This window comes from Bolinopsis microptera, chromosome 9 (genome assembly GCF_026151205.1).
Source record: "Bolinopsis microptera isolate Bmic1 chromosome 9, MBARI_Bmic_1.0, whole genome shotgun sequence".
In the NCBI taxonomy this organism is placed as follows: domain Eukaryota; kingdom Metazoa; phylum Ctenophora; class Tentaculata; order Lobata; family Bolinopsidae; genus Bolinopsis; species Bolinopsis microptera.
This window is the reverse complement of record NC_087080.1, coordinates 1,158,813-1,186,395: the sequence shown is the minus strand read 5'-3', so window position 1 is coordinate 1,186,395 and position 27,583 is coordinate 1,158,813. Positions and strand designations below refer to the sequence as shown.

The 27,583-nt window shown below is 37.8% G+C and overlaps 2 protein-coding genes across 2 annotated transcripts in view; one reads left to right on the top strand and one right to left on the bottom strand.

The window, feature by feature from the left end:
* The window catches only part of LOC134820326 (ATP-binding cassette sub-family F member 1-like), a 94,772-nt gene that overhangs the window by 26,323 nt on the left and 40,866 nt on the right, over window positions 1-27,583 (top strand). The window lies entirely within an intron of this gene.
* Window positions 1,027-25,979, bottom strand: LOC134820327 (uncharacterized). Its single transcript, XM_063830567.1, has 8 exons — window positions 25,895-25,979; window positions 24,796-25,506; window positions 23,500-23,546; window positions 21,102-21,162; window positions 20,586-20,712; window positions 9,486-9,592; window positions 5,124-5,253; window positions 1,027-1,553 (listed from the first exon to the last, which is right to left on the bottom strand). The coding sequence occupies exons 1-8, from the start codon at window positions 25,958-25,960 to the stop codon at window positions 1,417-1,419; spliced, it is 1,386 nt and encodes a 461-aa protein (XP_063686637.1). The 5' UTR covers window positions 25,961-25,979; the 3' UTR covers window positions 1,027-1,416.

The window sequence follows — 27,583 nt, the reverse complement described above, 5'->3', positions numbered from 1 at the left end:
CCCATTGTACCTACCTGCATCTGCAGTATTGCTCGAAGACAGCTTTCTAATGGGGTAATGTGTACTCGCGTGCTAAAAGCATAAAGAAGGCCTGATGTATAACGTGACCCTTCAAATAAAAGCAGTTTTCATCAGACAAACGGCCCTTACCTTACTTGCGATAATTTCGGTCGTGATAATTTAGTTGGTGTTTCCAGTTTACTTTTAAAGTTAAAATTTTGAAAGATGAGTCGAGTCTAGACTATTGCTTGATGATTTCATCAGGCAAGTTGGGTACGTGTTACATTGACGGAACTTCCTGTGACGAGGAATTAAAATTCCGATGCATATCATGACGTTTTAGCATGCCGCTAAATAAACACTCATTACTTATTCTTGGAGAAATATCCCTGTTTAAGATCGCTATTTCGCCACTGTGATTCTTTGACTTACCAATTATTCAGGAATGCACGAAATGCAAGGTATTTGTGGAACCAACCAAGTACGATCCCATTATTGACAAAGTGGAATTATAGACGATTCACAGAATGAAAGGTCGCAATCGGATAAATTAACTTAAAAATGCAGACTGCCGCTACTATACTTTTTTAATCGAACTCCGCTGTTTTCAGTTTTGTAGAATAAGTTTTGAATTGTCAAAAAGTATGGTAAATATTTGCAAGGAAAGGATTTAATAAAAACAATTGAAATTTATTATGAAATTCGTGTAAACCTTGTACTTTATTTCAAGCTCAGTGAGTATTAAGTATCGATGAAACTACATTTAATTAATTTACTAATGAAGTTTTTGTTACAGTAACTGATGATGCTAAAAAGTTTCTACTGCGCAAGAGACTTCGCGCGCTACGTCAAGTTGCAATGTCATCGCTCTTATTTCATCTTAAGATTTCAATTGACAGACGGAAATCTATCCTCCAAAATTCTAATATGTTTTATCGAAAAAATCTTATAATTGGTGCATTACAGATGAAGTAACCGAGTTAATGAGACAATTTTTCGTAAATCAGAGAAAAGTGAAAGATTGACTAAGCTTGTTATAACTCGTGCCTTCAAGCAGCTTGAAATATACAAAACATCATTACACAAAGCTATCGAACGATAATTAACTCAACAATTATCAAAAATTTAACTCAAAAATTGCAAAATTAAAACGAAATATCGAAATCATATAAATAAATCATAGCAACAATGGTTTTAAACAGATTATTAATGTTAACAATTTGTAAAATAAACGTTACAAAAACAATGTATTGAGTAGAACAAATTCTTCTCTTATCTGTAGAAACCGGTCATTTGAAATTATAATTAAAAATAGCTGAGAATATTCTTTTTCGTGAACATCTATAATATCTAACATAAATAACTCTGAACTCTCTTAAAACATCTAATTGATGTCTGAAACCCTAATAATGTTAATTAATTTTCATTTATCTGCAATATTAGCTTACTCATCGCAATTTCGCTTTGTTTTATTAGACTGTTTGCGTTTGTTGTTTCCATGTACGGTACTTCTTTCAGTTTAAAACAGTGAAACGTATTATTCGTCATTTTACCTGAAGAAAATTAACTCAGTCAGTACAAATAGATAACATTTAAAACTAGTCGTTTTAATGCAGTTTAACCTCTTTTCAATACAACTTTCCGTAACCAAACCAAGAAATCTCTCTCTTTTTACAGTAACATATTCCCATTGTTTGTTTGTTCCACGTAACCATTATTCCAAACTATGCTCACCTGCAAACTGTCACATTGTGCATGGTCCTAACAATAGTTCACACGTTTATAAAAAATAGTGCATATAAAATAAGGCATAATGAGACAGGGTTGAAATGCGGCCTTTTGTCGCGCGGAATACCTGATAATAATCAGAGTATGAGGCATGACCGGATTTAGGAAATTATATTCTGTAAGGTTATGTAAGTAGGCGCCCCAAAAGTGTGGGAGTAATTGTGTTTTATCCACCTACCTAGTGCCTACCATATCCTGTTCTAATCTTGATGAGATTATATCTGGAATAACGTTTATCAAGTACGGTCCCCATTCCCCAAGTAATGTTACAAAGAAAGAATAGAAGGTGGTGCCTCTTGTAAACATGTCTTAACGAGAGTTATAGCGTAATCTGGGCCAATGTATAGATAATCAAGTACGAGAGGATCTATTAAATTACAGATGTAGTGTTACTGGAACAAACTTCCTCTGAGAGCTCTTAAACAGTTCTAAGTTTTAGTTTATATAAGAAGAAAGAATTCTATAAGCTAAAGTTTTGTAGATGAATGTTATTTTGGCAAGTTTTTAATGAAGAGTCGAGGGAACTAATCATGTTAATTATGTTAATAATAAAGAAAAGCATAAAGCTGAGGTTTAATATCTGGCTGAAGAAGCTAAAACACGATTAATAGGTTGAACACCCTGTACTAACACTCTACTATTAATATTGCGTGTAGGTATAGCTAGTTTGGGTATCTGTAAATTATTTTATTATTATTATTATATAATTAAGCTATTTTATAGTGTTTCAGCTATCAGTCCCACAGTGAATACATGACGGAATTCCGTTCACAACAGTTTCTTATCGGAAACCCAAAAAAAAACAAAAAGTATGAAATTAGCGGCATTCCGACACCAGAATTCCGTTAAAAACAGGAATTGTAAACGAGACAAATAATCAACTAAATAAAAGTAAACTAACCAATAACACGGTAGTATTAAAAGTAAACTAACCAATAACACGGTAGTATTAAGAGTAAACTAACCAATAACACGGTAGTATTAGGAGTAAACTAACCAATAACACGGTAGTATTAGGAGTAAACTAACCAATAACACGGTAGTATTAGGAGTAAACTAACCAATAACACGGTAGTATTAGAAGTAAACTAACCAATAACACGGTAGTATTAAAAGTAAACTAACCAATAACACGGTAGTATTAGGAGTAAACTAACCAATAACACGGTAGTAAGTAAGAGTAAACTAACCAATAACACGGTAGTATTAAGAGTAAACTAACCAATAACACGGTAGTATTAAAAGTAAACTAACCAATAACACGGTAGTATTAGGAGTAAACTAACCAATAACACGGTAGTATTAAAAGTAAACTAACCAATAACACGGTAGTATTAGGAGTAAACTAACCAATAACACGGTAGTATTAAAAGTAAACTAACCAATAACACGGTAGTATTAAAAGTAAACTAACCAATAACACGGTAGTATTAAAAGTAAACTAACCAATAACACGGTAGTATTAAAAGTAAACTAACCAATAACACGGTAGTATTAAAAGTAAACTAACCAATAACACGGTAGTATTAAAAGTAAACTAACCAATAACACGGTAGTATTAAAAGTAAACTAACCAATAACACGGTAGTATTAAGAGTAAACTAACCAATAACACGGTAGTATTAAAAGTAAACTAACCAATAACACGGTAGTATTAGGAGTAAACTAACCAATAACACGGTAGTATTAGGAGTAAACTAACCAATAACACGGTAGTATTAAAAGTAAACTAACCAATAACACGGTAGTATTAAAAGTAAACTAACCAATAACACGGTAGTATTAAAAGTAAACTAACCAATAACACGGTAGTATTAGGAGTAAACTAACCAATAACACGGTAGTATTAAAAGTAAACTAACCAATAACACGGTAGTATTAGGAGTAAACTAACCAATAACACGGTAGTATTAAAAGTAAACTAACCAATAACACGGTAGTATTAGGAGTAAACTAACCAATAACACGGTAGTATTAGGAGTAAACTAACCAATAACACGGTAGTATTAAAAGTAAACTAACCAATAACACGGTAGTATTAGGAGTAAACTAACCAATAACACGGTAGTATTAAAAGTAAACTAACCAATAACACGGTAGTATTAAAAGTAAACTAACCAATAACACGGTAGTATTAGGAGTAAACTAACCAATAACACGGTAGTATTAAAAGTAAACTAACCAATAACACGGTAGTATTAAAGGTAAACTAACCAATAACACGGTAGTATTAGGAGTAAACTAACCAATAACACGGTAGTATTAGGAGTAAACTAACCAATAACACGGTAGTATTAAAAGTAAACTAACCAATAACACGGTAGTATTAGGAGTAAACTAACCAATAACACGGTAGTATTAGGAGTAAACTAACCAATAACACGGTAGTATTAAAAGTAAACTAACCAATAACACAGTAGTATTAGGAGTAAACTAACCAATAACACGGTAGTATTAGGAGTAAACTAACCAATAACACGGTAGTATTAGGAGTAAACTAACCAATAACACGGTAGTATTAAAAGTAAACTAACCAATAACACGGTAGTATTAAAAGTAAACTAACCAATAACACGGTAGTATTAAAAGTAAACTAACCAATAACACGGTAGTATTAGGAGTAAACTAACCAATAACACGGTAGTATTAAGAGTAAACTAACCAATAACACGGTAGTATTAAAAGTAAACTAACCAATAACACGGTAGTATTAGGAGTAAACTAACCAATAACACGGTAGTATTAGGAGTAAACTAACCAATAACACGGTAGTATTAGGAGTAAACTAACCAATAACACGGTAGTATTAAGAGTAAACTAACCAATAACACGGTAGTATTAAAAGTAAACTAACCAATAACACGGTAGTATTAAGAGTAAACTAACCAATAACACGGTAGTATTAGGAGTAAACTAACCAATAACACGGTAGTATTAAAAGTAAACTAACCAATAACACGGTAGTAAGTAAGAGTAAACTAACCAATAACACGGTAGTAATAGGAGTAAACTAACCAATAACACGGTAGTATTAAGAGTAAACTAACCAATAACACGGTAGTATTAGGAGTAAACTAACCAATAACACGGTAGTATTAAGAGTAAACTAACCAATAACACGGTAGTATTAGGAGTAAACTAACCAATAACACGGTAGTATTAAAAGTAAACTAACCAATAACACGGTAGTATTAGGAGTAAACTAACCAATAACACGGTAGTATTAAAAGTAAACTAACCAATAACACGGTAGTATTAAAGGTAAACTAACCAATAACACGGTAGTATTAGGAGTAAACTAACCAATAACACGGTAGTATTAGGAGTAAACTAACCAATAACACGGTAGTATTTCCCGTTCATAAGCTCAGGTTGTGCAGTACTAGACAGGTAGTAATCAGCGTTCAGTCTGTTTTTCTCATTGTCTCTCAACTCTAACTTATAGCTTACATCACTTCTCCGCTCCTGAATGATATTATGTGTATATTAGTATATTATGTGTATATCATGTACTCTGCGCTGTGGATGACGTCACTGTGTATAAATAATCGTGTTAAAATTATTGCACATTTTTATTATTGCACATTTTTATGACCTCGCGATAAGTTAGATTTATGTGCATGTTTAGGTGAGTTGAAGGGTGAACTTTATGCTGCATCTTCATTGTTGATCGACTGTAACAACACTACAACCTTTGATCCTAAAAACTGGCAAATTTGAAAAAAAAGAAGCAAGAATTTAAAGGCAAGGTAATATTCACGTGATTCTGACAATTTCTGGGTGAGAACAAGTGAGCAGTGCCCAGGTAACACACATTATGTGTGTTACCTGGCCAACAGACTAAGTGCCAAGTTTATAACATATAACTGCTCCCGGAGGTGTTTATAAGGTGTTTATAAGCTCCTTATTTGGAGAGTCTCTCCCGAATAACCGCCTTATAAGGCATCATGTAAAAACACACAACCAGAGGATTTAATTCTAATTCTAATTCTAATATATTATAAACATGAGTACATAGAAGTATTTTATAAAGGAGTCACGCGATTGTCGGGTAATCTCCTTCAAAGATGGGAACTTGAATAAAGCTGTGACTTAACGTTAATTTACAGTGATGTAACAATCTAAATTAGGGGGTGAACATGTGGGTGTAACCCGCATGAAACCTATCAATTATATAATATATATAATAATAAACCTATCAAATATTCCTTCAGCAACTGTCAGCTTGTCAGCTAAAAGCTTTATTTAGTAATTTATACTGGGTGATTTGTAGCGCTCATAAAATTACAACAGTAATAGTAGTATAATACGCATTATTGATAAGTGTCTCAGGGAGGCAAGCACAAATCATTACAGTTTACTGTTTACTGTTTTAAGGGCGATTGTTACAAGTCATGTTTATAACCGTATTTATAAACATAAAACAATATTACGTATCTGGCAGTTGAAAAAACCAATGAAATCTGAGGATATTGATCACATGTTATGTAACAACAGTTATGTTGTCACATGTACATACATACATACAATATACAATATACATACATAACACATGTTATGCAACAACATGTTATGTAACAACAGAGCTTGTCTTAAGCATCTTATCTATAGTCCAGTACATGAACAATCGATAAGAAACAATTTTCGTACAATAATTTGGATTTAAAGGAAGTTTGGCGATGATGTTTTGCTCAATTCATCTCTCCTTACTTATTTTACCATCTCATTCTCTCATCTTCAAGACGGTATTTTGCCATGCATCTCTTCTAAAGAAAATAATTCTTTTCAAGGTCCACTTCTCAACCTGACACTGGATCTTATCAATACTAATAATCAAGCTTATCAATACTAATAATCTCAAGATGTGTGTAAGCCAAAAAATTAAGGTTTTTTACATCGGCCGGTTGTAAGTAGTTTAATTGATCATTTTGTGACCCAAATATAATACTTAAGTGTCTCAAGTACTCTCCCTCTTTCTCGCTCTCGCTCTCTCTCCCATAACAGATTTGCTATATAATTAGGTAATTTGGCAGTAGACCTCCAGATTCCCAAGTATTACTATTAGATACGTGAGGGGCACTCAGAATTAAATTGTGGTCTGTTTGGACTGAGTAACTTCATACGAAAATGTAATGCATGTTTTCGAATATAATAGACGGGTTTATACTTTTGCATTTCAACTGCGACAGCGAAGTCACGGCCGTAGACACGGGTTACTCTGGTGATCACATAATTACATGAACAGCAACTTAATTAGTCCCTTATCACTGTGTTAAAACAGCTGGTACAAATTAAACATATTTAATTCTTACTGATTACAACTCATACAGCTACGCTTTGTCCCTCAAAAGTGTAGGTACCGACTTTTAACTTAAATCAACTTTTTAACTGCAGTCACGTTTTTCTCCACACATTTTATACATGGTATCCCAGCTAAAGATGTGATACATGTCTACTTACTGTGCTATAAACGGCGCCTTACTTCAATTTACACGATCACAGAAAGGTATCAATTATTTTGCATAGCTTTTATTTACTGATATTGCAATTTTAGGGGTAATCTTAAGTTTTAGAAGCACTCTTTTACAGCTTTAAACTCGTTTATACATTTGAAATTTGGCTTAAAAATAAGAACCGTTAATGCCTATTGCCTAATGCCTATTTTAAAATATGTATAGTAAATATAGAAGGCTAATAAATATTCCTTGTTCTCTGACTAAACTTACTGGGTACAAAAAGCCTGGTAAAAAGAGCAGGTTTTCAACAACCTTCACCATCCCATCATCAGATCGGAGTAAATATTCTTTAGAATACTGTTAGTGAGAAGTACTGACCGTTCTTAACCACTTTCTATTTTCCCCCTAGCTACTACCTATAACTAGGTTACTAGGTTACTAGGTTACTAGGTTACTAGGTTACTAGGTTACTAGGTTACTAGGTTACTAGGTTACTAGGTTACTAGGTTACTAGGTTACTGTTAGTGAGAAGTACTGACCGTTCTTAACCACTTCCCCCTAGCTACTACCTATAACTAGGTTACTAGGTTACTAGGTTACTGTTAGTGAGAAGTACTGACCGTTCTTAACCACTTCCCCCTAGCTACTACCTATAACTACATGCCACATAACCATTAACCACACAACACAGTGTTAATTGCAGTATTGATCACGTACACTAAAATCAGATCACGCACAGCTTAAATTACAAGGTTACACGGCCAAGGTTACCAGGTTTCTTAGTAAATTACCACGTTTCCTAGCAGGTTACTAGGTTACCAGGTTACCGTACCAGGTCACCAGGTTGCTTAGTAGGTTACCACGTTTCCTAGCAGGTTACTACTAGGTTACTAGGTTACTAAATACTAGGTTACTAGGCTACTAGGTTATTAGGTTACTAGGTTACCAGGCCAGGTTACTAGGTTACCAGGTTACCAGGCCAGGTTACTAGGTTACCAGGCCAGGTTACCAGGTAACTAGGTTACTAAGTTACCAGGTTACCAGGTTACCAGGTTACTACGTTACTAAATACCAGGTTACCAGGTTACTACGTTACTACGTTACTAAGCAACCAGGTCACCGGTTGCTTAGCTTCGAATAAAGAGCACTCCTAAGTAAGGTGTTAGGTTTAGCTGGAAATACACACTAAATACATTAGATCTGCAAATTTATTATTATTATATAGTGAAATTTACACGGTACAGACAGACTTAGAACGTACATAAAACACTAATTAGAATGTAAAATATGCGCATATTTATACCAAGGGTGTTGGGCTACCATTTTACTCCCCATACTGTGTGCATAATAACGTGACCCTTATTCTAGCGGACAATTTAATCCCCCGGTATTATGCTGTGATATAGACAGCAGCACTGAATGCTCTTATTTACAAGTCCCGGAATAATAAACCCAGACGTTCCTGGAGACGGGGCTGTAACACTCTTAACTTTACAACATTTAATATTAATGAAACTAAATTAATATGTGTATTAGTCCGTAATGTAAAGTTCATTACTTGTAAGTATTTATTTATAATATATTATGTTGTTTACCAGGGCACCTGATTGAGTTACGAGTTCAGTTTTACAGACCTACCTTTCTACAGTACTACTGAGTAGTGACAAATTTACAGGAAAATAGTTTGACAAATTAATTTATCTGGTTGCTAGGTTACAAGGTTACCAGGTTACTTGTCAGGTTACTAGGTAACCTACAGTACAGTACTTGAGTACTGACAAATTTACAAGAGTTTGACAGACAGATGAACTAGCGCAGAACAATGGTATGTTAAGTCTGGGAGTAATTGAGGGGCATAAAATGTAGGATTAAATATGTGAGATATTCAAGAAAAAAAATCTAATAATCAATTAGATTGGAGGAAAAAGTTTAAGAAGACAATGGGTATTTAAACTGTGATAATCCACTGATCATCCTTGTGACGAGTTATAGTTTCAATGCTGAGTAATTGTGGTAGCAATTATAATGTAGTAGCAATTATAATGTGGTAGCAATTATAATGGCTCTAAATGTGCACAAACAGACACTTACAGCCGCGCGTACTGTGCTGTGGAGTGTGGAGTTGAGACAAACAAACAGACATACGAACACACGTACCACAGAGTAGAGACACACAAACAGACATACAAACACACGTACCACAGAGTAGAGACACACAAACAAACATACAAACACACGTACCACAGAGCTGAGAGAGACGAAGAGCTCGAACATGAACTGAGTACTGTACTTTAGTTTACTCCAGTGCAGTAGGGCGGAGATATTGCAGGTCACTATCCTCTTCTTCCCTGTAATAATTACTGGTGAGTAATAATTAATAATTACTGGTGAGTAATAATCAGTAATTACTGGTGAGTAATAATTAATAATTACTGGTGAGTAATAATTAATAATTACTGGTGAGAGAGGTGGTTTATAATCTATAAATAGATTAGTTGGTGAGTCAGAATAGCCGGGATTGCAACCCGTGTTTATGTTTATTATTATGTATAATATTATACCTGATCCTTTAGTATAGCTAAACGACGTAGTTTTCAGTCGGTCAAATTCATTAATTAGTTGCACATGATTACAGTAGATTTCAGGGTGGTTAATGGTTAATAAGGTTATGGGTGCGGTACTGCGGTAATGCCTGCTAGCTGTCTCTTTATTTTTAACTCGGATAAGTTGCAAGGTTTTGTTGTCATCTTCCCTCATCTAGGCTTCCCTCATGTCAACATCAACACGATATCATATCCATGATTCTTTAAATAAAATCTTTAAATAAACTACACGCCGCTCTATTTTAAGACATTGATCTCCGGAACTAACTACGATGCTGTAACCTGTTGACCACAGGAGATGTATTATCTACTGACTAAAGAGTAGTGACGGAAAATCTTCCCGTATTTTAGACGTCGGAATAAATTAGAGACAAAGTGTGAAGTTTCACTGATCCCTATAACGGTACTGTTATACTGTAGTAGGGCAGTAGTACGGTACTTACTGTACCGTACTTCTGCCCTCATTTATCATATTTCTAAATTACATTTCATAATTACATTTCATATGTTACATCATGGGGATGGTGTATTTACTGGGTTCTTATCTTTTATTTGTTAATAATTGAGTAAAATTGGATGGAGTTACGCAATCCATTTTAATTTGCCATTCAACGATAATTCCCATATATTAATATTATTACGCCTATACTATATATTATATACATTATATATACATTATACACGACGTGTTGTAAACTTTCAAAATGAATATCACCAAACTTCTCACGGTCGGTCCAACCCTTTATTATAGCGCACAGAATTACATGTCACTGGAAATCACTCCTCGTCATCCTAGATTCTGGTTATAAGAGAACATAATATTAAGGTTACCAGGTCACTAGGTTACCAGGTCACTAGGTTACCAGGTCACTAGGTTACCAAGTCACTAGGTTACCAGGTCACTAGGTTACCAGGTCACTAGGTGACCAGGTCACTAGGTTACCCGGTCACTAGGTTACCAAGTCACTAGGTTACCAGGTCACTAGGTGACCAGGTCACTAGGTTAACAGGCCACTAGGTTACCAGGTCACTAGGTTACCAGGTCACTAGGTTACCAGGTCACTAGGTTACCAGGTCACTAGTTTAACAGGCCACTATGTTACCAGGTTTAAAGGTAAAATATTACCAAGTTACCAGGTCAAAAGGAAGGTGTGATTCAGCACAGTCCAGAATACAGTCGGTCATGAAACATTGTCTCACTTTACTGCGATGGATGAATAATTTTCATCAAATTATGTATCGAAATTTAATTGCAAGGTGCACCTACATTCCAATCGCACCGACTGTTGCAACTTTCTAGTTTCTACATGTCATACCGCGACCTAAGCAGGGCCTAAATCCTGCTCCAATTGATTATGGAACATCAAAATAAATATATTTAATGGAATGCAGCACCATTTAACCTGCTAATAGGTTTCATGTGGCTCACAGTCCTTTCTGAAAACAGATCGATAAAATATGTGATCTCCAGGTTATCCTACCAACTGTCAAGGGAATCAAACCAAGTATTGAAAATGGTAGGATTAATTAAAACCTCTGCTTCTCACTGCACATTAATCTAAGTGTTTTACACTAGTGGCGAGAGAAAGACGTATTGCCGGGCTAACTATACACTGTATAGTTAGTGTATAGTTAGTGTATAGTTAGTGTATAGTTAGTGTATAGTTAGTGTATAGTAACTAGTGTATAGTTAGTGTATAGTTAGTGTATAGTTAGTGTATAGTAACTAGTGTATAGTAACTAGTGTATAGTTAGTGTATAGTTAGTGTATCTAGTGAGTGTATAGTTAGTGTATACACTGTGAGAATTATCTATATAATAGTATTCCAGAACATTTCGAACTCAGAAGTGACCGCCTTTACTTCTCGCTAAAGAAAAAGAGCAGGATTGGGAACAGTTCTGATAATTCTAGGTCACATTGCAGTCTGCTTGAACGGCTTCGAGCCTTCATTCGCAGAGAGCTTGCCACACCAGCATGCGTTAACCTCTAATTTTATCATGTGTTTATGCACTGGTGCACGTCACGGTAATATTATATAACGTTTCTAAGGATTCACAATTTGGTTAAACCCATTAATAAGACGACAGAGAAATTATATATGCCGCTGAAAATTTGAAGAAACACAGACTCTTAAAGTGAGGCGTGTAGTGCTGTGAGATGAAATGCTGCTATAATGTTATAATATATAATTAGGAATATCGATGATAGATTGAAAAGTAGCTACTACTTGGAACAGTAAGTACACTTGTACACTACACTGTAAATACAGGCTGTACTCTTATACGTGCTCAATCATTTTAATTCTGTTTGACATTTTGGTCGACTGAAAACATAGCTGTGTCTTACAGGAGGCCTTACAGCGGTGATATGCCTTACAAGTATTACCTCCGTAAGTAACATGTATTATAGTCTGACAGTGCTTAACGAAACTTCGGGAAATAGACAACTTAAATAGCCTTACATAGCATTACATAGCATAACATAGCATTACATAGCCAAAATAGCTTAACTAAGCTTAAGGTATTGAAAAGTATATTTAAGAAAATATTTGCTCACGTTATTTTAAAACATTTTTGCTAAAGAATGTTGGCACCCATGTCGCGCACATAAAAATCAAGGATGAACTAGATAAGTTACATTACTTTAAGTCCTTATCTGACTGGACCAATCTCACAAAGCTACAACCATCTCACTTCTCATTTTCTAATTTCAGGGCTAACACTTCAAATCGTACTTGTCGAGTCTGACGAAACTGTTGCTCGGTAAAATAAAATACTGCAAAGACTGTGGTTAAACACGTTCTGAAGAAATTACCATTTCATTGGAAGTTGAGCATGGTAAACGTGACCCCGGGGAAACCCTGTGTATTTCCTAACAATGAGACACGTGGGTAGATGACCGGCAGCCTGCCGGTATAAAGCCGGTATAAAGCCGGTATAAAGCCGGTAGCCTGCCGGTAGAAAACCAGAGTTCTGATAAAAGGAAAGTAACACTCAGAATTATGAGTTTTTAAGGCTGGTACGTGTGGTAGAGACAGTGGTCATGGTTACAGTAGTCATGGTTACAGTCGTCATGGTTACAGTAGTCATGGTTACAGTGGTCATGGTTACAGTGGTCATGGTTACAGTAGTCATGGTTACAGTAGTCATGGTTACAGTAGTCATGGTTACAGTAGTCATGGTTACAGTAGTCATGGTTACAGTAGTCATGGTTACAGTAGTCATGGTTACAGTAGTCATGGTGACAGTAGTCATGGTTACAGTAGTCATGATTACAGTAGTCATGGTTACAGTGGTCATGGTTACAGTGGTCATGGTTACAGTGGTCATGGTTACAGAATACAGTGGTCATGGTTACAGTGGTCATGGTTACAGTAGTCATGCTTACAGTAGTCATGGTTACAGTAGTCATGATTCCAGTAGTCATGGTTACAGTAGTCATGGTTCCAGTGGTCATGGTTACAGTGGTCATGGTTACAGTGGTCATGGTTACAGTGGTCATGGTTACAGTAGTCATGGTTACAGTAGTCATGGTTACAGTAGTCATGGTTACAGTAGTCATGGTTACAGTAGTCATGGTTACAGTAGTCATGGTTACAGTAGTCATTGTTCAGTAGTCATGGTTACAGTGGTCATGGTTACAGTGGTCATGGTTACAGTAGTCATGGTTACAGTAGTCTTGGTTACAGTAGTCATGATTCCAGTAGTCATGGTTACAGTGGTCATGGTTACAGTGGTCATGGTTACAGTGGTCATGGTTACAGTGGTCATGGTTACAGTGGTCATGGTTACAGTAGTCATGGTTACAGTAGTCATGGTTACAGTAGTCATGGTTACAGTAGTCATGGTTACAGTAGTCATGGTTACAGTAGTCATGGTTACAGTAGTCATGGTTCAGTAGTCATGGTTACAGTGGTCATGGTTACAGTGGTCATGGTTACAGTGGTCATGGTTACAGTAGTCATGGTTACAGTAGTCATGGTTCAGTAGTCATGGTTCAGTAGTCATGGTTACAGTGGTCATGGTTACAGTGGTCATGGTTACAGTAGTCATGGTTACAGTAGTCATGGTTACAGTAGTCATGGTTACAGTAGTCATGGTTACAGTAGTCATGGTTACAAGACAGTTAGTCACGCTCCTTTTATAACCTTTGTAATTTCCTCTGTCCTGGTGTGAATACTCTTTTCTACCCGCTTATCATCGCCCGCGTGTGAACTGGCTGTGATTTATTTTTTCTGACAAATAACTCTTCTGAAAACAGTTGTAGGGCGTCTCGGCAGAGCGACAATATATGTTAAATATTTTTGAATATTCTGAAGTCAATTGGCTTACAAAATGCGAATATGTTTTGTCAAACAATTGTTCTTCGGTGGCTTCTCTCTCTCTCTCACGTTTAATTTTAAAAGAGTTTTCCGGTGAAAAGGTTTAACTTTTAAATTAGAGAATTATAAGGTGTCACCGTAGCCCCTTGTAAATTCATTTCTACAGACACAAAGGAGTGTAAGCCGCATGATAACTGCAGCACACCTACACAATACACATGTCAACTCTAGCTTTTATTGCTCGCCACGTTGGAAGATGATAGATGTGCAGCACATGCACATATGAAAATATTGGTAGAGCGTATATCATTATAGTTTTACTATTATATACATGTAAGGCAGCAATTAATATCATAATTACAATTACAATTGCCAACGTAACATATAAACCAGCAATTACAATTGTCATTAATACCATTTGCTACCTCGGCGGTGTTATACAATTCGGGAAGGCTTTCATACTGAGTTTGGTTGCTCAATGAAATTTGTTTATTTATTTAGATTTTCTATTCATAATATACTAATATGTTTATTAACATTTTTTATATTTTAAAATAGTAGTTATTTCTAACAAACTACCTGAATTACTACGATCTAAAATTTTAGAAAGTAAACAGAAGCCCTTATCCGGACTTGCGGGCCTTTGATGTCTCATTCTCAGCATTCTCAGCAGTTTCTAGGGTAAAACGCAAGTCAGTAGGATCCCTAAACAGCTCCAGAACAGAGAGAAGGGAACTAAGTTTCAGGTTATACGAGAACCAAAATAGCGACTTTACATAACCTACGGTGTTAAAATAACAAGGTCCTTTAAAGGAGGAGTTAAAATTACCTCTATTGTTACTGAGGTCATCCTGTCAGGGTTTGTTTTAACACATATGTTTACATTCACCAAGTTTGTCGCTAATTTTACTGCGAGTAGGTACTCGAATATTAGGGGGTATTATAATATATTATAATTTATTAGGGGTTCATGGACTTTTTGTAATTCTTCAGATATGTGATAAAAATGGCGTGAGAATTTTTCGAAAGTTTCGTCTTTTACTTTTAAAACCATCCATCTTGATGGCGGGAAGGATGACTTAAATATTTATAAAGGTGGTAACAGCGATTTTTTCGAGCGCGAAAATGAAGCGAACGGAATTTGTGATTTGTGAAGGGAAAACCGATTGTAGATGATCTCTTACCAAACGGTTTAATCTTTTGTGAGAGTCGCGCAAATTTTGCGCAAATTAATCATTGTGCTAAAATTCCATAAATATTGCTGTAAAATTTAGTATCAATGGTGGACCTACCGGCTCTAAGTAATACTGTGAGATGAAATGGTTAGTAACGTAATGTACCGTGTGACTAAACAGTAATGACGTAATAATGACGTAACAGTAATGACGTAATAATGACGTAACAGTAAGTTTTAATGCAGTTAGCGTTAGGAGTAAAAAGGACTCTTTATTTAGGTGTTTTATAATCCTCTACGTCTATGATCTAACAGCTGTCGGTTACTGGAAACAAGGTGTATCGTACGGCTCAAAGAATATGTAATATATATAACATATTTATATATAATATTATATGTACAATAAGTTATATTATATAATAAGTTATATTAGTATTAAACTAGTTGCAATTAACTGACACCTTAGAAAGTCTAGCTAGAGCTCGCACAGACAACGTTAACATTAAATATAACAACATTTCAATACTGTATTACACGTAACTCTGAGGGCATTACATCTGTACTGTTAGTTGTCGGATTGAGCTTGAAGCTTTGGAGAGTGCCAGCAGCAAAATGTAACGATTCTCAAAAATATGGCTTCAACAATGTTTAGTTGTCGTGTAAACATGTACAATGATGTATTGACTCTAATACAGCTCCACCAATATATAGTATGTATAATATAAATAAGTTTAGAAAACTCTTTATGATAATAATTGTAAAGCCGCACCAAGACTCTGCACTGTCTCTTAAAGAAATGTCTCCCAAACTCTAACCCCTGATTTTAGCCTCTCAAATCACACCCCTTACTCTAGCCCAAATATAACTCACAAATCACACCCCTTACTCTAGCCCAAATATAACTCACAAATCACACCCCTTACTCTAGCCCAAATATGACTCTCAAATCACACCCCTTACTCTAGCCCAAATATAAAGATATAACTCTCATCTCAGACCCTTACCATGTGTAAGCTCGGTCAGATTTCGGACACCCTATTTCGGACCCCCTATTCCGGACGCCCTATTTCGGATCCCCTATTTCGGACCCCCTATTACGGACGCCCTATTTCGGACCCCCTATTTCGGACCCCCTATTTCGGACCCCCTGTTTTGGATCCCCTATTTCGGACCCCCTATTTCGGACCCCCTATTTCGGACGCCCTATTTCGGACCCCCTATTTCGGACCCCCTGTTTTGGATCCCCTATTTCGGACCCCCTATTTCGGACCCCCTATTTCGGACCCCCTATTTCGGACCCCCTATTCTAGGACTGTAACTCCGATGATTAACAGTCAATATAAATACCATCACTTCTGATCCTGCAATCAGTGTAATCGCTACTAAAGCTTGTCTGATAATTAATATTCTGAGAATCCGTCAAATAGATGGACCGCAAGACAGAGACGACATCTGGACTAGACAAGTACTAGGCAAGGTGGTCTCTTCTCTCAGCAGTCTGACATACCCCACTACAAATAACAATTACATATCTGTAAATCTATTTGAAAACAATTTACTTGACACTAAGAAAAGTTATCATTAGTATGAAGAGTGAGGGAACACTGAACGTAAAAGTATATTTAATATTAGTAGTATTATTGGATTGTTTAGCCGTCTAATAACTCTTTAAATTCCACAGATTTAGAATGCAGATCCCCAAATAGGGTACTAAGTTAGATAAGTAGTAGTAGCACTAAGAGCTGCAGAGGGCGGTAATATTGAACCTGAACATTCTGAAGTTGTGGCAGGCCCTGGCCCGTTTGTCAAGCTGCTCCACGTTTTGTCGCACTATTCCCTCTGCATGATCTCATTCCCCGAGCTAACAACCCTTTGAATGAAAATCAAATTGTCTTCCCGCAACGTCACTCAGTCTGTTATTATCATGGTCGTTATACTGGACCCAGCACTGGGACCCTCATATTATACGGTCCTTATACCTTTATACCCTGCACTGGGACCCTCATATTGAACCCTTAAACCCTGCACTGGGACCCTCATATTGAACCCTTAAACCCTGCACTGGGACCCTCATATTGAACCCTTAAACCCTGCACTGGGACCCTCATATTGAACCCTTAAACCCTGCACTGGGACCCTCACATTGTACCCTTATACCCTGCACTGGGACCCTCATATTGAACCCTTAAACCCTGCACTGGGACCCTCACATTGTACCCTTATACCCAGCACTGGGACCCTCACATTATACCCTTATACCCAGCACTGGGACCCTCATATTGTACCCTTATACCCAGCACTGGGACCCTCACATTGTACCCTTATACCCAGCACTGGGACCCTCACATTGTACCTTTATACCCAGCACTGGGACCCTCACATTGTACCCTTATACCCAGCACTGGGACCCTCACATTGTACCCTTAAACCCCGCACTGGGACCCTCACATTATACCCTTAAACCCCGCACTGGGACCCTCACATTGTACCCTTAAACCCCGCACTGGGACCCTCACATTGTACCCTTATACCCTGCACTGGGACCCTCACATTATACCCTTATACCCTGCACTGGGACCCTCACATTATACCCTTATACTCTGCACTAGGACCCTCACATTATACCCTTAAACCCTGCACTGGGACCCTCATATTGTACCCTTATACCCTGCACTGGGACCCTCATATTGTACCCTTAAACCCCGCACTGGGACCCTCACATTGTACCCTTAAACCCCGCACTGGGACCCTCATATTGTACCCTTAAACCCAGCACTGGGACCCTCACATTGTACCCTTAAACCCCGCACTGGGACCCTCACATTGTACCCTTATACCCTGCACTGGGACCCTCACATTGTACCCTTATACCCTGCACTGGGACCCTCATATTATACCCTTATACCCAGCACTGGGACCCTCACATTATACCCTTATACCCTGCACTGGGACCCTCATATTGTACCCTTATACCCTGCACTGGGACCCTCATATTATACCCTTATACCCAGCACTGGGACCCTCACATTATACCCTTATACCCCGCACTGGGACCCTCACATTGTACCCTTATACCCTGCACTGGGACCCTCATATTATACCCTTATACCCTGCACTGGGACCCTCATATTATACCCTTATACCCTGCACTGGGACCCTCATATTGTACCCTTATACCCTGCACTGGGACCCTCATATTGTACCCTTATACCCTACACTGGGACCCTCACATTATACCCTTAAACCCTGCACTGGGACCCTCATATTGTACCCTTATACCCTGCACTGGGACCCTCACATTATACCCTTAAACCCTGCACTGGGACCCTCATATTGTACCCTTATACCCTGCACTGGGACCCTCATATTGTACCCTTAAACCCTGCACTGGGACCCTCATATTATACCCTTATACCCTGCACTGGGACCCTCATATTGTACCCTTATTATAACCTACATACAATTAGAAGAGTACAATTGTGTTATCACACAAGAATATGATAAGTGATGTATACTGAATAATGTAATAATCTCCCAACTGTGACACCTCTATCAACCTGAATAATGGATGATGTCAACGAGTGAGAGTCAAAGGGCGTCTGCGGCAAGCCTTATTTGATTGGAACACAATGTTGGGAGTATTGATTGACAAATGGGCATTGTTCAGCTGCAGCAGGCAGGGTTGATAGTTTGGCAACTTGTCTAGTAGCCGGCTTAGTGTCCGGCTCAGTGCAGAGTCCGGTTCGGTGTGATCTAATGTCAGTCTAAAAACTACTGTCACATCCGTCACAGCCGGAGCCGGAGCACTTAATCTAGCTGCAAATTGTGGGGAAATTGTGGGGATTTTTACCGGCAAATTATAGAGCCCATTCAGTACCGCGGGTATAAGTACCTAGCAATAAGTATAGTAGTTACAGAAGAACCAGCAGGAGAACTGTACTGTAACCGGACTGTAACCGGACTGTAACCGGACTGTAACCGGACTGTAACCGGACTGTAACCGGACTGTAACCGGACTGTAACCGGACTGTAACCGGACTGTAACCGGACTGTAACCGGACTGTAACCGGACTGTAACCGGACTGTAACCGGACTGTAACCGGACAGCATTGATTATAACAAATATATTAGGAGTGTACGGATATTTCTAAAAAGGCGTAAAAGAAGCGTTTTATAAGAGAGATCAATTTCCCCTGTGAGTTCGGCCGTCTGAGTAGGCATTTCCTGAGTAGTCAGCAATGGAATTTGACGAACATTTTCTTTTTGCGGGGGTACACGTACTCGTTACATTACTTTGCTTCAACTCACACCTGCCGGCTTGTGTGATAGTAGCAGTATTCTGCTGGTAAACCCAAGTCTAACGCATAATCTCATTCGGTTGCGACCAGAAACCTAATTATTATCCTAATGAGCTCATTAAAATGCAGTCACCAATAAGGAGGGGGTTCTCTCCAGTAACCAATGGTACGATCCTGTGACTCATCAGGGCACATTATTACAATACCCCAGTAAAGTGTACGTGGTTATTTAATTAATTCGGTCCTCTAAAATTATCCCTGGTCTCTAAATGTGGAAATATCATAGCTTTGTTAGAGGCTAAGTGGCGTCACGAACTTACAGCACGGGTATACACATGTAACTTAATATTATATACCTGGACCTTTGTTACTTAGTTATTATAGTGTATATGTGGTACTTGTTATGTAATGTTATTATATTGTGAAGGGGATGTGTTTAATGAGAACTATAGTGCTTTACAATGTATTATATACAGTACTTAACTATGTATTATATACAGTACAATGTATTATACAGTATTGTACTGAGCTACGTCACCTCACTACACACAGGGAGTAGGGTGTTTATTCTTTACCTCTGAGAAACAGTGGTGATCTGCAGGTGATGATCTGCCTATTCAACTAATAAGGAGGACTTGCTACAAATACTCAACCAATGCAGAGAAGTAATTATTTTCATAATTTTCTTTGGACAATGTTAATACGGCAATGCACGTCACGTATATAATTGTAAAAGTAGCGGATTCCATATTCATGTCAAAGTTTCAGAGCTAGAGATTACAAAGTTTTCATTTTTAACGACATACCATCACATGCCATCATAATATACCCACCCGAATAACTTAAACCTTGTATAAGAGCTACTGAGAATGTATGTGGTATGTATGAGAATGTATGCCGTAGTCATGTGAGTTATCTAGACTTAGAGTGACCTTGTCGCATACCTGAATTAAGTTTGCCACTATCTGGGCCGGAACTTTTCCTCTTGTCACCAGTTTTGCTTTCGGTTTTACCATCACCGTGGATATTTTTAGAGGCGTTACGTTGTTGAACACCAGGACCTATCTTGTACTGAAATGATCGATGTGACGAACGGTTTTGGAGTTAGATTTTTACTGATTAATTTGGTTTTTAAAGCTTTTAAATTAAAGGTTTAAAACTTTGTTTCCGGAATACAATATAATCACAGATAATAAAGCTAAAGGGTGGAGACGGATTATCTTAAAAATATAAGGTAGACAGTTACTACTAGCATTGATAATATAAACATTTAGTATTAAAGTTACAGCTTTAACACCACATTGTTTCTAATTTAATTAAGTATGACCTTAACGAAAATTAATCATTAATAATACAATTAAACTGTTTACCGTCCCAATTTAATCGCGCAGTAAACCCAGGTTCTCGGTAAATAAATAAATTTCAGTGTAAATGTCGCATTAAATGCGGATATAACTAACCTGAGTGGTGGGTAAAGGGTTGTATCTGAGAGGGCCCTCTATTGGGCCCAAACCTGGGTCTCTGAAATAGTGGGAATTAGTAGTGATGAGCCTCTGAAATAGTGGGAATTAGTAGTGATGGGTCTCTGCAATAGTGGGAATTAGTAGTGATGGGTCTCTGAAATAGTGGGAATTAGTAGTGATGAGCCTCTGAAATAGTGGGAATTAGTAGTGATGGGTCTCTGAAAAAGTGGGAATTAGTAGTGATGGGTCTTTGAAATAGTGGGAATTAGTAGTGATGGGCCTCTGAAATATTGGGTTTAGTAGCTCAATACTGTGTAATATACTAATATACTGTATACTGTACATATCGTATAGTATGGCTGAATGTTCCATGTTTGGAGACTTATAATATTTATAATCCTGTAATTTTTAAACGGTCGCCCTAACATGTTAAAAACTTAATTTCGTGTGAATTTCATATATATATTACCGCACCTGAACTCTCAAACTTCTTTTCGGAAACAATAACGGAATTTCTAACGGTACACAGTGGGCCCACTGTGCGGTATCGTATTGAAGTAGAGCAATATATTAGATTTCGTTATGAAATGAACCAGGAGGGTAATCTGATATCATTCTATAGTTAATTGTTCTCATTTAACTGATATGTAGCTATCAGTTAGCACTAGCACAGCAGTAAAATTATCTTAGCACAATAATTGTTGTATTGTTTATTAGGAAAGGCCGAACAAGCTTAAAGAAAGCTTCCTAAATAATTCCACTTCTGCTACAGCCCCTACCCAAACACAGTGCAATATAGAATATAGAATAGTTGCAGAGCCCCAAAATAACACATGTTATTGGCTCTCCGGTTGACGGGTTTTGTACCATCAAAGTACCTTGTAGTACCTTGTAGTACCTTGTAGTACCTTGTAGTACCTTGCAGTACCTTGTAGTACCTTGTAGTACCTTGTAGTACCTTGCAGTACCTTGTAGTACCTTGTAGTACCTTGTAGTACCTTGTAGTACCTTGCAGTACCTTGTAGTACCTTGCAGTACCTTGTAGTACCTTGTAGTACCTTGTAGTACCTTGTAGTACCTTGTAGTACCTTGTAGTACCTTGTAGTACCTTGTAGTACCTTGTAGTACCTTGTAGTACCTTGTAGTACCTTGTAGTACCTTGTAGTACCTTGTAGTACCTTGTAGTACCTTGTAGTACCTTGTAGTACCTTGTAGTACCTTGTAGTACCTTGTAGTACCTTGTAGTACCTTGTAGTACCTTGTAGTACCTTGTAGTACTTTGTAGTACCTTGTAGTACCTTGTAGTACATTGTAGTACATTGTAGTACCTTGTAGTACCTTGTAGTACATTGTAGTACATTGTAGTACCTTGTAGTACCTTGTATTACCTTGTAGTACCTTGTAGTACCTTGTAGTACCTTGTATTACCTTGTAGTACCTTGTAGTACCTTGTGGTACCTTGTAGTACCTGTCCCTGTACCCGCTACTAAGTATTGTCTGTCTCCTTATCAGGAACTGTCCGACAGTTCCGTTGTTCTGATAATTACTGAACATCTTGACAGCTACACCCTCTGATTGTTGTGGGGCCGGAAGAGGAGCATCATCTCTACCTTATCAGTATTGCTTTGAAGTGACAATATGATCTATGATGGTGGTCATGGGGCGCTGGCTGCAGGAGGCAGTACTGCCTCCTGCAGCCAGTACTGGCTCCTGCAGCCAGTACTGCCTCCTGCAGCCAGTACTGCCTCCTGCAGCCAGTACTGCCTCCTGCAGCCAGTACTGCCTCCTGCAGCCAGTACTGCCTCCTGCAGCCAGTACTGCCTCCTGCAGCCAGTACTGCCTCCTGCAGCCAGTACTGCCTCCTACAGCCAGTACTGCCTCCTGCGTCACGCCATGACCTCACCGACCCATAACATATTGTGCATGAGCCCCCAATTTTCTTTATCTCTTTTTTAATATTTTAAGTTTTTCCAGAGCTGAATTGAGATAGCCGTGAGGAGCCGGTGGTAATTGATTAGATTATGATGAATATGACATGTAAATAAGTGTAACAACCCTTATCAGGACAATTAGGCTCAGTACAGAGCCCTAAACCGCTTGGCCGCCACGGGAGATTACCCACATGTGGTATAGCTCATGGCCGCGGGTTACCGTGCGGCGATTACCGCCATTTTATTATACATTCTTTTAAATCATTTAAACGTAGGATAATTTCGAATGAAGGAGTAAAGTTTTTATTTTTGAGAGTTGGACATTTGGCTCGTCTCTGGAACAAGATGATAATTTTTAACATCGTATTTATTATGTAATATTTAATAGTCGAACAACACAACTTGATAAATTACCAATAATATTCTATTTGATTTGTCAAAGGAGGGTTTATGTAATAACTCACGTCGTCGGGAGGCGATGTTCGAGGGTGGGATGAGAAACAGAGGGATCCTGTGAGAATATATTATATCATATTATGAACATATTATATGCAAATATGTGGAATATATTACCATTACAGCATTTTAGGGATTACCTTGCGATTTAATCTGCGAGCGGGTAACGCTTGGTGAAGGGAGAGAGAGGATCCTACAGCCGTTACCAGGGTTATTAATAAGTTTTTATAAATTATTTTCCAAATCAACGCCCCACAACATGTATGTGACCAACGTGTCTTATCTACATTCCTAATTAAAGTGTCTATTTGTGGAGGTATTAAGGGTTGAGAAGATAATCTCGTCATTGCAATTGTCAAAATGAGATGGAGATTATCAGGATTATCAGGATTTTGAATTTATTACTTATAATAAGTTCATTTACGTAAGTATTGCTATTTAAGTACCTATTTAGTATTTACTGCAACATTACTGATTACATCAGTATGAATTATTCAACGGATATTTGCTTTCCTTACTATTTAAACAGTTAAAAGTTCAGATATACTCCGTACTGGACCATACTTGTAACCTTGGTTACCATGGTTACAGCATGGTTACTGGTCTATCATTGAGTTTACTTTGCACTCGTCTATCTAAGAACACCTTTCAAGCATCTGTCAATCGCTTTCTTACTGTCTTCACAACAGAAAGGTATTTCTAAAGGATGTATTTGATAAAGGAGCACTGTGCATATTATATTCCTTATTTTCCATTCTTGAGAAACCCTGCTTATTCCTTTCCTGATGCAATTTTGCGAGTTGCATTTCAAGTGGTGCACTGTTAAAGATGGGAAATTTGGTATGGATTCCGGAATTAATGACATTCTCGACTTTTAAAAGCGAATTTTGTCGTTAAACATTTCAATCTGTCCACGATAAAACATCGAACGCTTACAAAGTTTTATAGCTGGCTAGGCTCAACCACAGCGGTACTTTTATTAGTTTAAATTAAGTACACCGTATTATATTTCTTAGGCATGCCAATCCTATCTTTAACTTTTAAATAATTAGCATACCATTGATGATTAAATTTATGCCCGGTATCAGGCCATACTCCATAGCGGCGCTGAGATTTGTTTTATCTCTAAGACAGTACAACACAGCATTATGTTAAACAAGTCTAGTTAGCAGCCCCTTAGTACCGTTATTCAAAGTTATCACAGTTACAATTCAACTTTAAATTTAATGCATGTGGTCAGGCCTTAGATTAGAAACGGATAAGGTTTAAAAATCCAAATTGGTCTAATCAAGCTTTGTACTTACCCATGAATTATGAGAGGCTTTCTGTGGAAGCTGCTGATGTGAAAGCTGCGGAAACTGCTGGGGTAGATTTGATCTAGATGTCTGCATATTATCAGACAGCTGATACTGAACACTAGGCTGATGGTTGTAAAACCTAATTTCAGGGCCATGATATTGACCTGGAGCAACAGGATTACACTGTTGAGGGATCACATGACCAAGTTGATCACGTGACTGTTGCGGGATCACGTGGTTCAGATTATACAGTGCAGAATTCTCTGAACTTCTAGAACTATTCTGAAGATTGTTCATTACTTGAGGTTTGGAGTCTGGGTACTGGTAACTGTTAGCTCCGTTGTAGCTGAGTGTTTGGTTTGTAGTTTTGCCCATATTATAACGGTTATCATCTTTATAACTGTATGTTTTACCGGGAGTTCCTCCACCCTGTGCAGAATACTGGGGAGGGATACCAACTGTGTGAGCTGGCATGTTCTGTATTGGAACTCGGTGGTTCGGAGCAGATATATCCTGTCCTGGGTTGTAGCCGAAGTTGTTGGTGGGTGGCTGGTAAACACCTTGTAGATCGTTACAGTTTACTCCTCCGGCAACTTGATAAAACTTTCTATCCTCGTTCTTCTGATTAGTAGATTGAAAGTTATTGTTCTGGTATGGCTGCTGGTAGTTGGTGTACTGTGGGTTCGTGTCAGGATACTTGTGGTGGTTTGTGTCACCCTGAAAGCGAGTGGCTTTAGTGTGCTAGTTACATCATTTCAGGTGGGTGATAACATTAATTCTAAGTACTGTTCCATTACCAGTAAACACATTAGGAATAACCGATAACAGATAATTAATGTTTGCCTAATCTGTTTGAGTAAACTCATTAAGAACCAATTTGAAAAGCTTATCAGAGGCTAGGTGGCGGGGGGCGATGAAGGCTCATAACCCATTGCCGGGTTACGATAATAAACATTATATAATACACAGTCACATGAATATGATATAAGATAACGTAAACTTTAAAAGTTATTAAAATCTTCCACCTCAATTTGCTAGCGCTGTCTTGAATCTTAGAAGCATAAAGTCATCGCGTTTTTAAAATAACTGTAAGAATATTTCTCACTTGCGAAGATTTGCGTCTTTTCGGCGAGCCCTGTTGGAACATGTGTAGCGACCTTTTGTTCGACATGATCCCAACACTGTCTTCACTGTCTACAGTAAGAATTGTGTGATAACTTTGTGGGAATTGAAAGGGGGTAATATAATATATTAGCAACATACCCACAGTGCGTGTTCGTTATCTCGCGAGTATTCATTATACGATAATTACTTAATCAGATGATTACTTAATTACTTGGTGATAGGGAGGAGCGAAATGAATTGCTGGCCAGTAATAATGACGCATCAGGTCACAGCTAGGTTTGGGGACCACGCTACTCTCCAATTTATTACATATTATGATAATAACGGTTTGTTACTTTGTTACATCACCCGCCACCGTCTTGTAATTGTGAGCTCAAATCAAACAATCGCATTCAATATATTATGCTGGGGAAAATGAAATCTACAGAGCCACTCACATTATTGATACACAGAAAAGGGTGGTTAATCATTCCAAGAAGTGGTTTTTTAACGGTAAAAGTGAAGTCTAGACGGGAGAATAGAGCTAGAGGGAGGGAAGAGAGTGAGGAGGGGGAGAGTGAGGGAGGGGAGAGTGAGGAGGGGAGTGAGTACTGAGTCCTCAGATAAGAGGTGTAAAGTGCACTTCACCCCAACTTCACCCCAACTCCCATATTACCAACACCCCTTTTACAGGACCGACCCGTTAAAAACTCATAATCTCTTCTATATTATTAGCGAGGTCCGTTCAGGTCCCTAATCATTGGTGGGTCAAAGTCTGTCCACTTTTTGTATTAAGATAAGAATAGATAATTTATGATATAATGGTTTAAGCACAAATATTATGTCATCGATTTTTTGAGAAGAAACTGAGCAACCTATATTCATCATTAATGTCTAATTAGCAATTTTCTTGTTAAATTCTCCTGAAAGGTTTTCATCCCGAAACATTATCCTACAAGTCCTTCTCAAGTTCAATATAAAACATTATATTTTCGAAGTACAGACTACTGGGCAGATGATCAATCTTAAAGCACAGGTACATAGTGACACTCAGGCCACATAGTGACACTCGGGCCACACAGTGACACGAGTGACACAGTGACACTTGCACTCGTGTCATAATCTCTACGATTAACATAGAACCTAACGTGCCATATAAAATTAAAACAGTCATAATTTACCCGCCAAAATTACTTACAAACTGCTGTAGAGCTGGACATGACATTGGACCCTCTCAAAAATAGTCATAGACTCGTAACAAAGAGTTACAGACATCTTAAGAAACTAAGTCAACCAGGTAACCAAGGTAACCAAGGTAACCAAGGTAACCTAGGTAACCAAGGTTACCAAGGTTACCAAGGTAACCTATTGCAATAACCATGGTAACCAAGGTAACAAAGGTAACCAAGGTAACCAAGGTAACCAAGGTAACCAAGGTAACCAAGGTAACCAAGGTAACCAAGGTAACCAAGGTAACCAAGGTAACCAAGGTAACCAAGGTAACCAAGGTAACCAAGGTAACCAAGGTAACTAAGGTAACCAAGGTAACCTAGGTAACCTAGGTAACCAAGGTTACCAAGGTAACCAAGGTAACCAATTGCAATAACCATGGTAACCAAGGTAACCAAGGTAACCAAGGTAACCAAGGTAACCAAGGTAACCAAGGTAACCATGGTAATCAAGGTAACCA

Excerpts from the sequence above, each read along its gene's own strand:
- LOC134820327 (XM_063830567.1), bottom strand. The coding sequence starts at position 25,960 with ATGTCGAACAAAAGGTCGCTACACATGTTCCAACAGGGCTCGCCGAAA. Across the intron at positions 9,593-20,585 it reads TAGTGGCAAACTTAATTCAG|GGAAGAAGAGGATAGTGACC; the intron begins GTATGCGACAAG and ends TAATTATTACAG. Across the intron at positions 1,554-5,123 it reads GAAATACTACCGTGTTATTG|GTAAAATGACGAATAATACG; the intron begins GTTAGTTTACTC and ends AATTTTCTTCAG.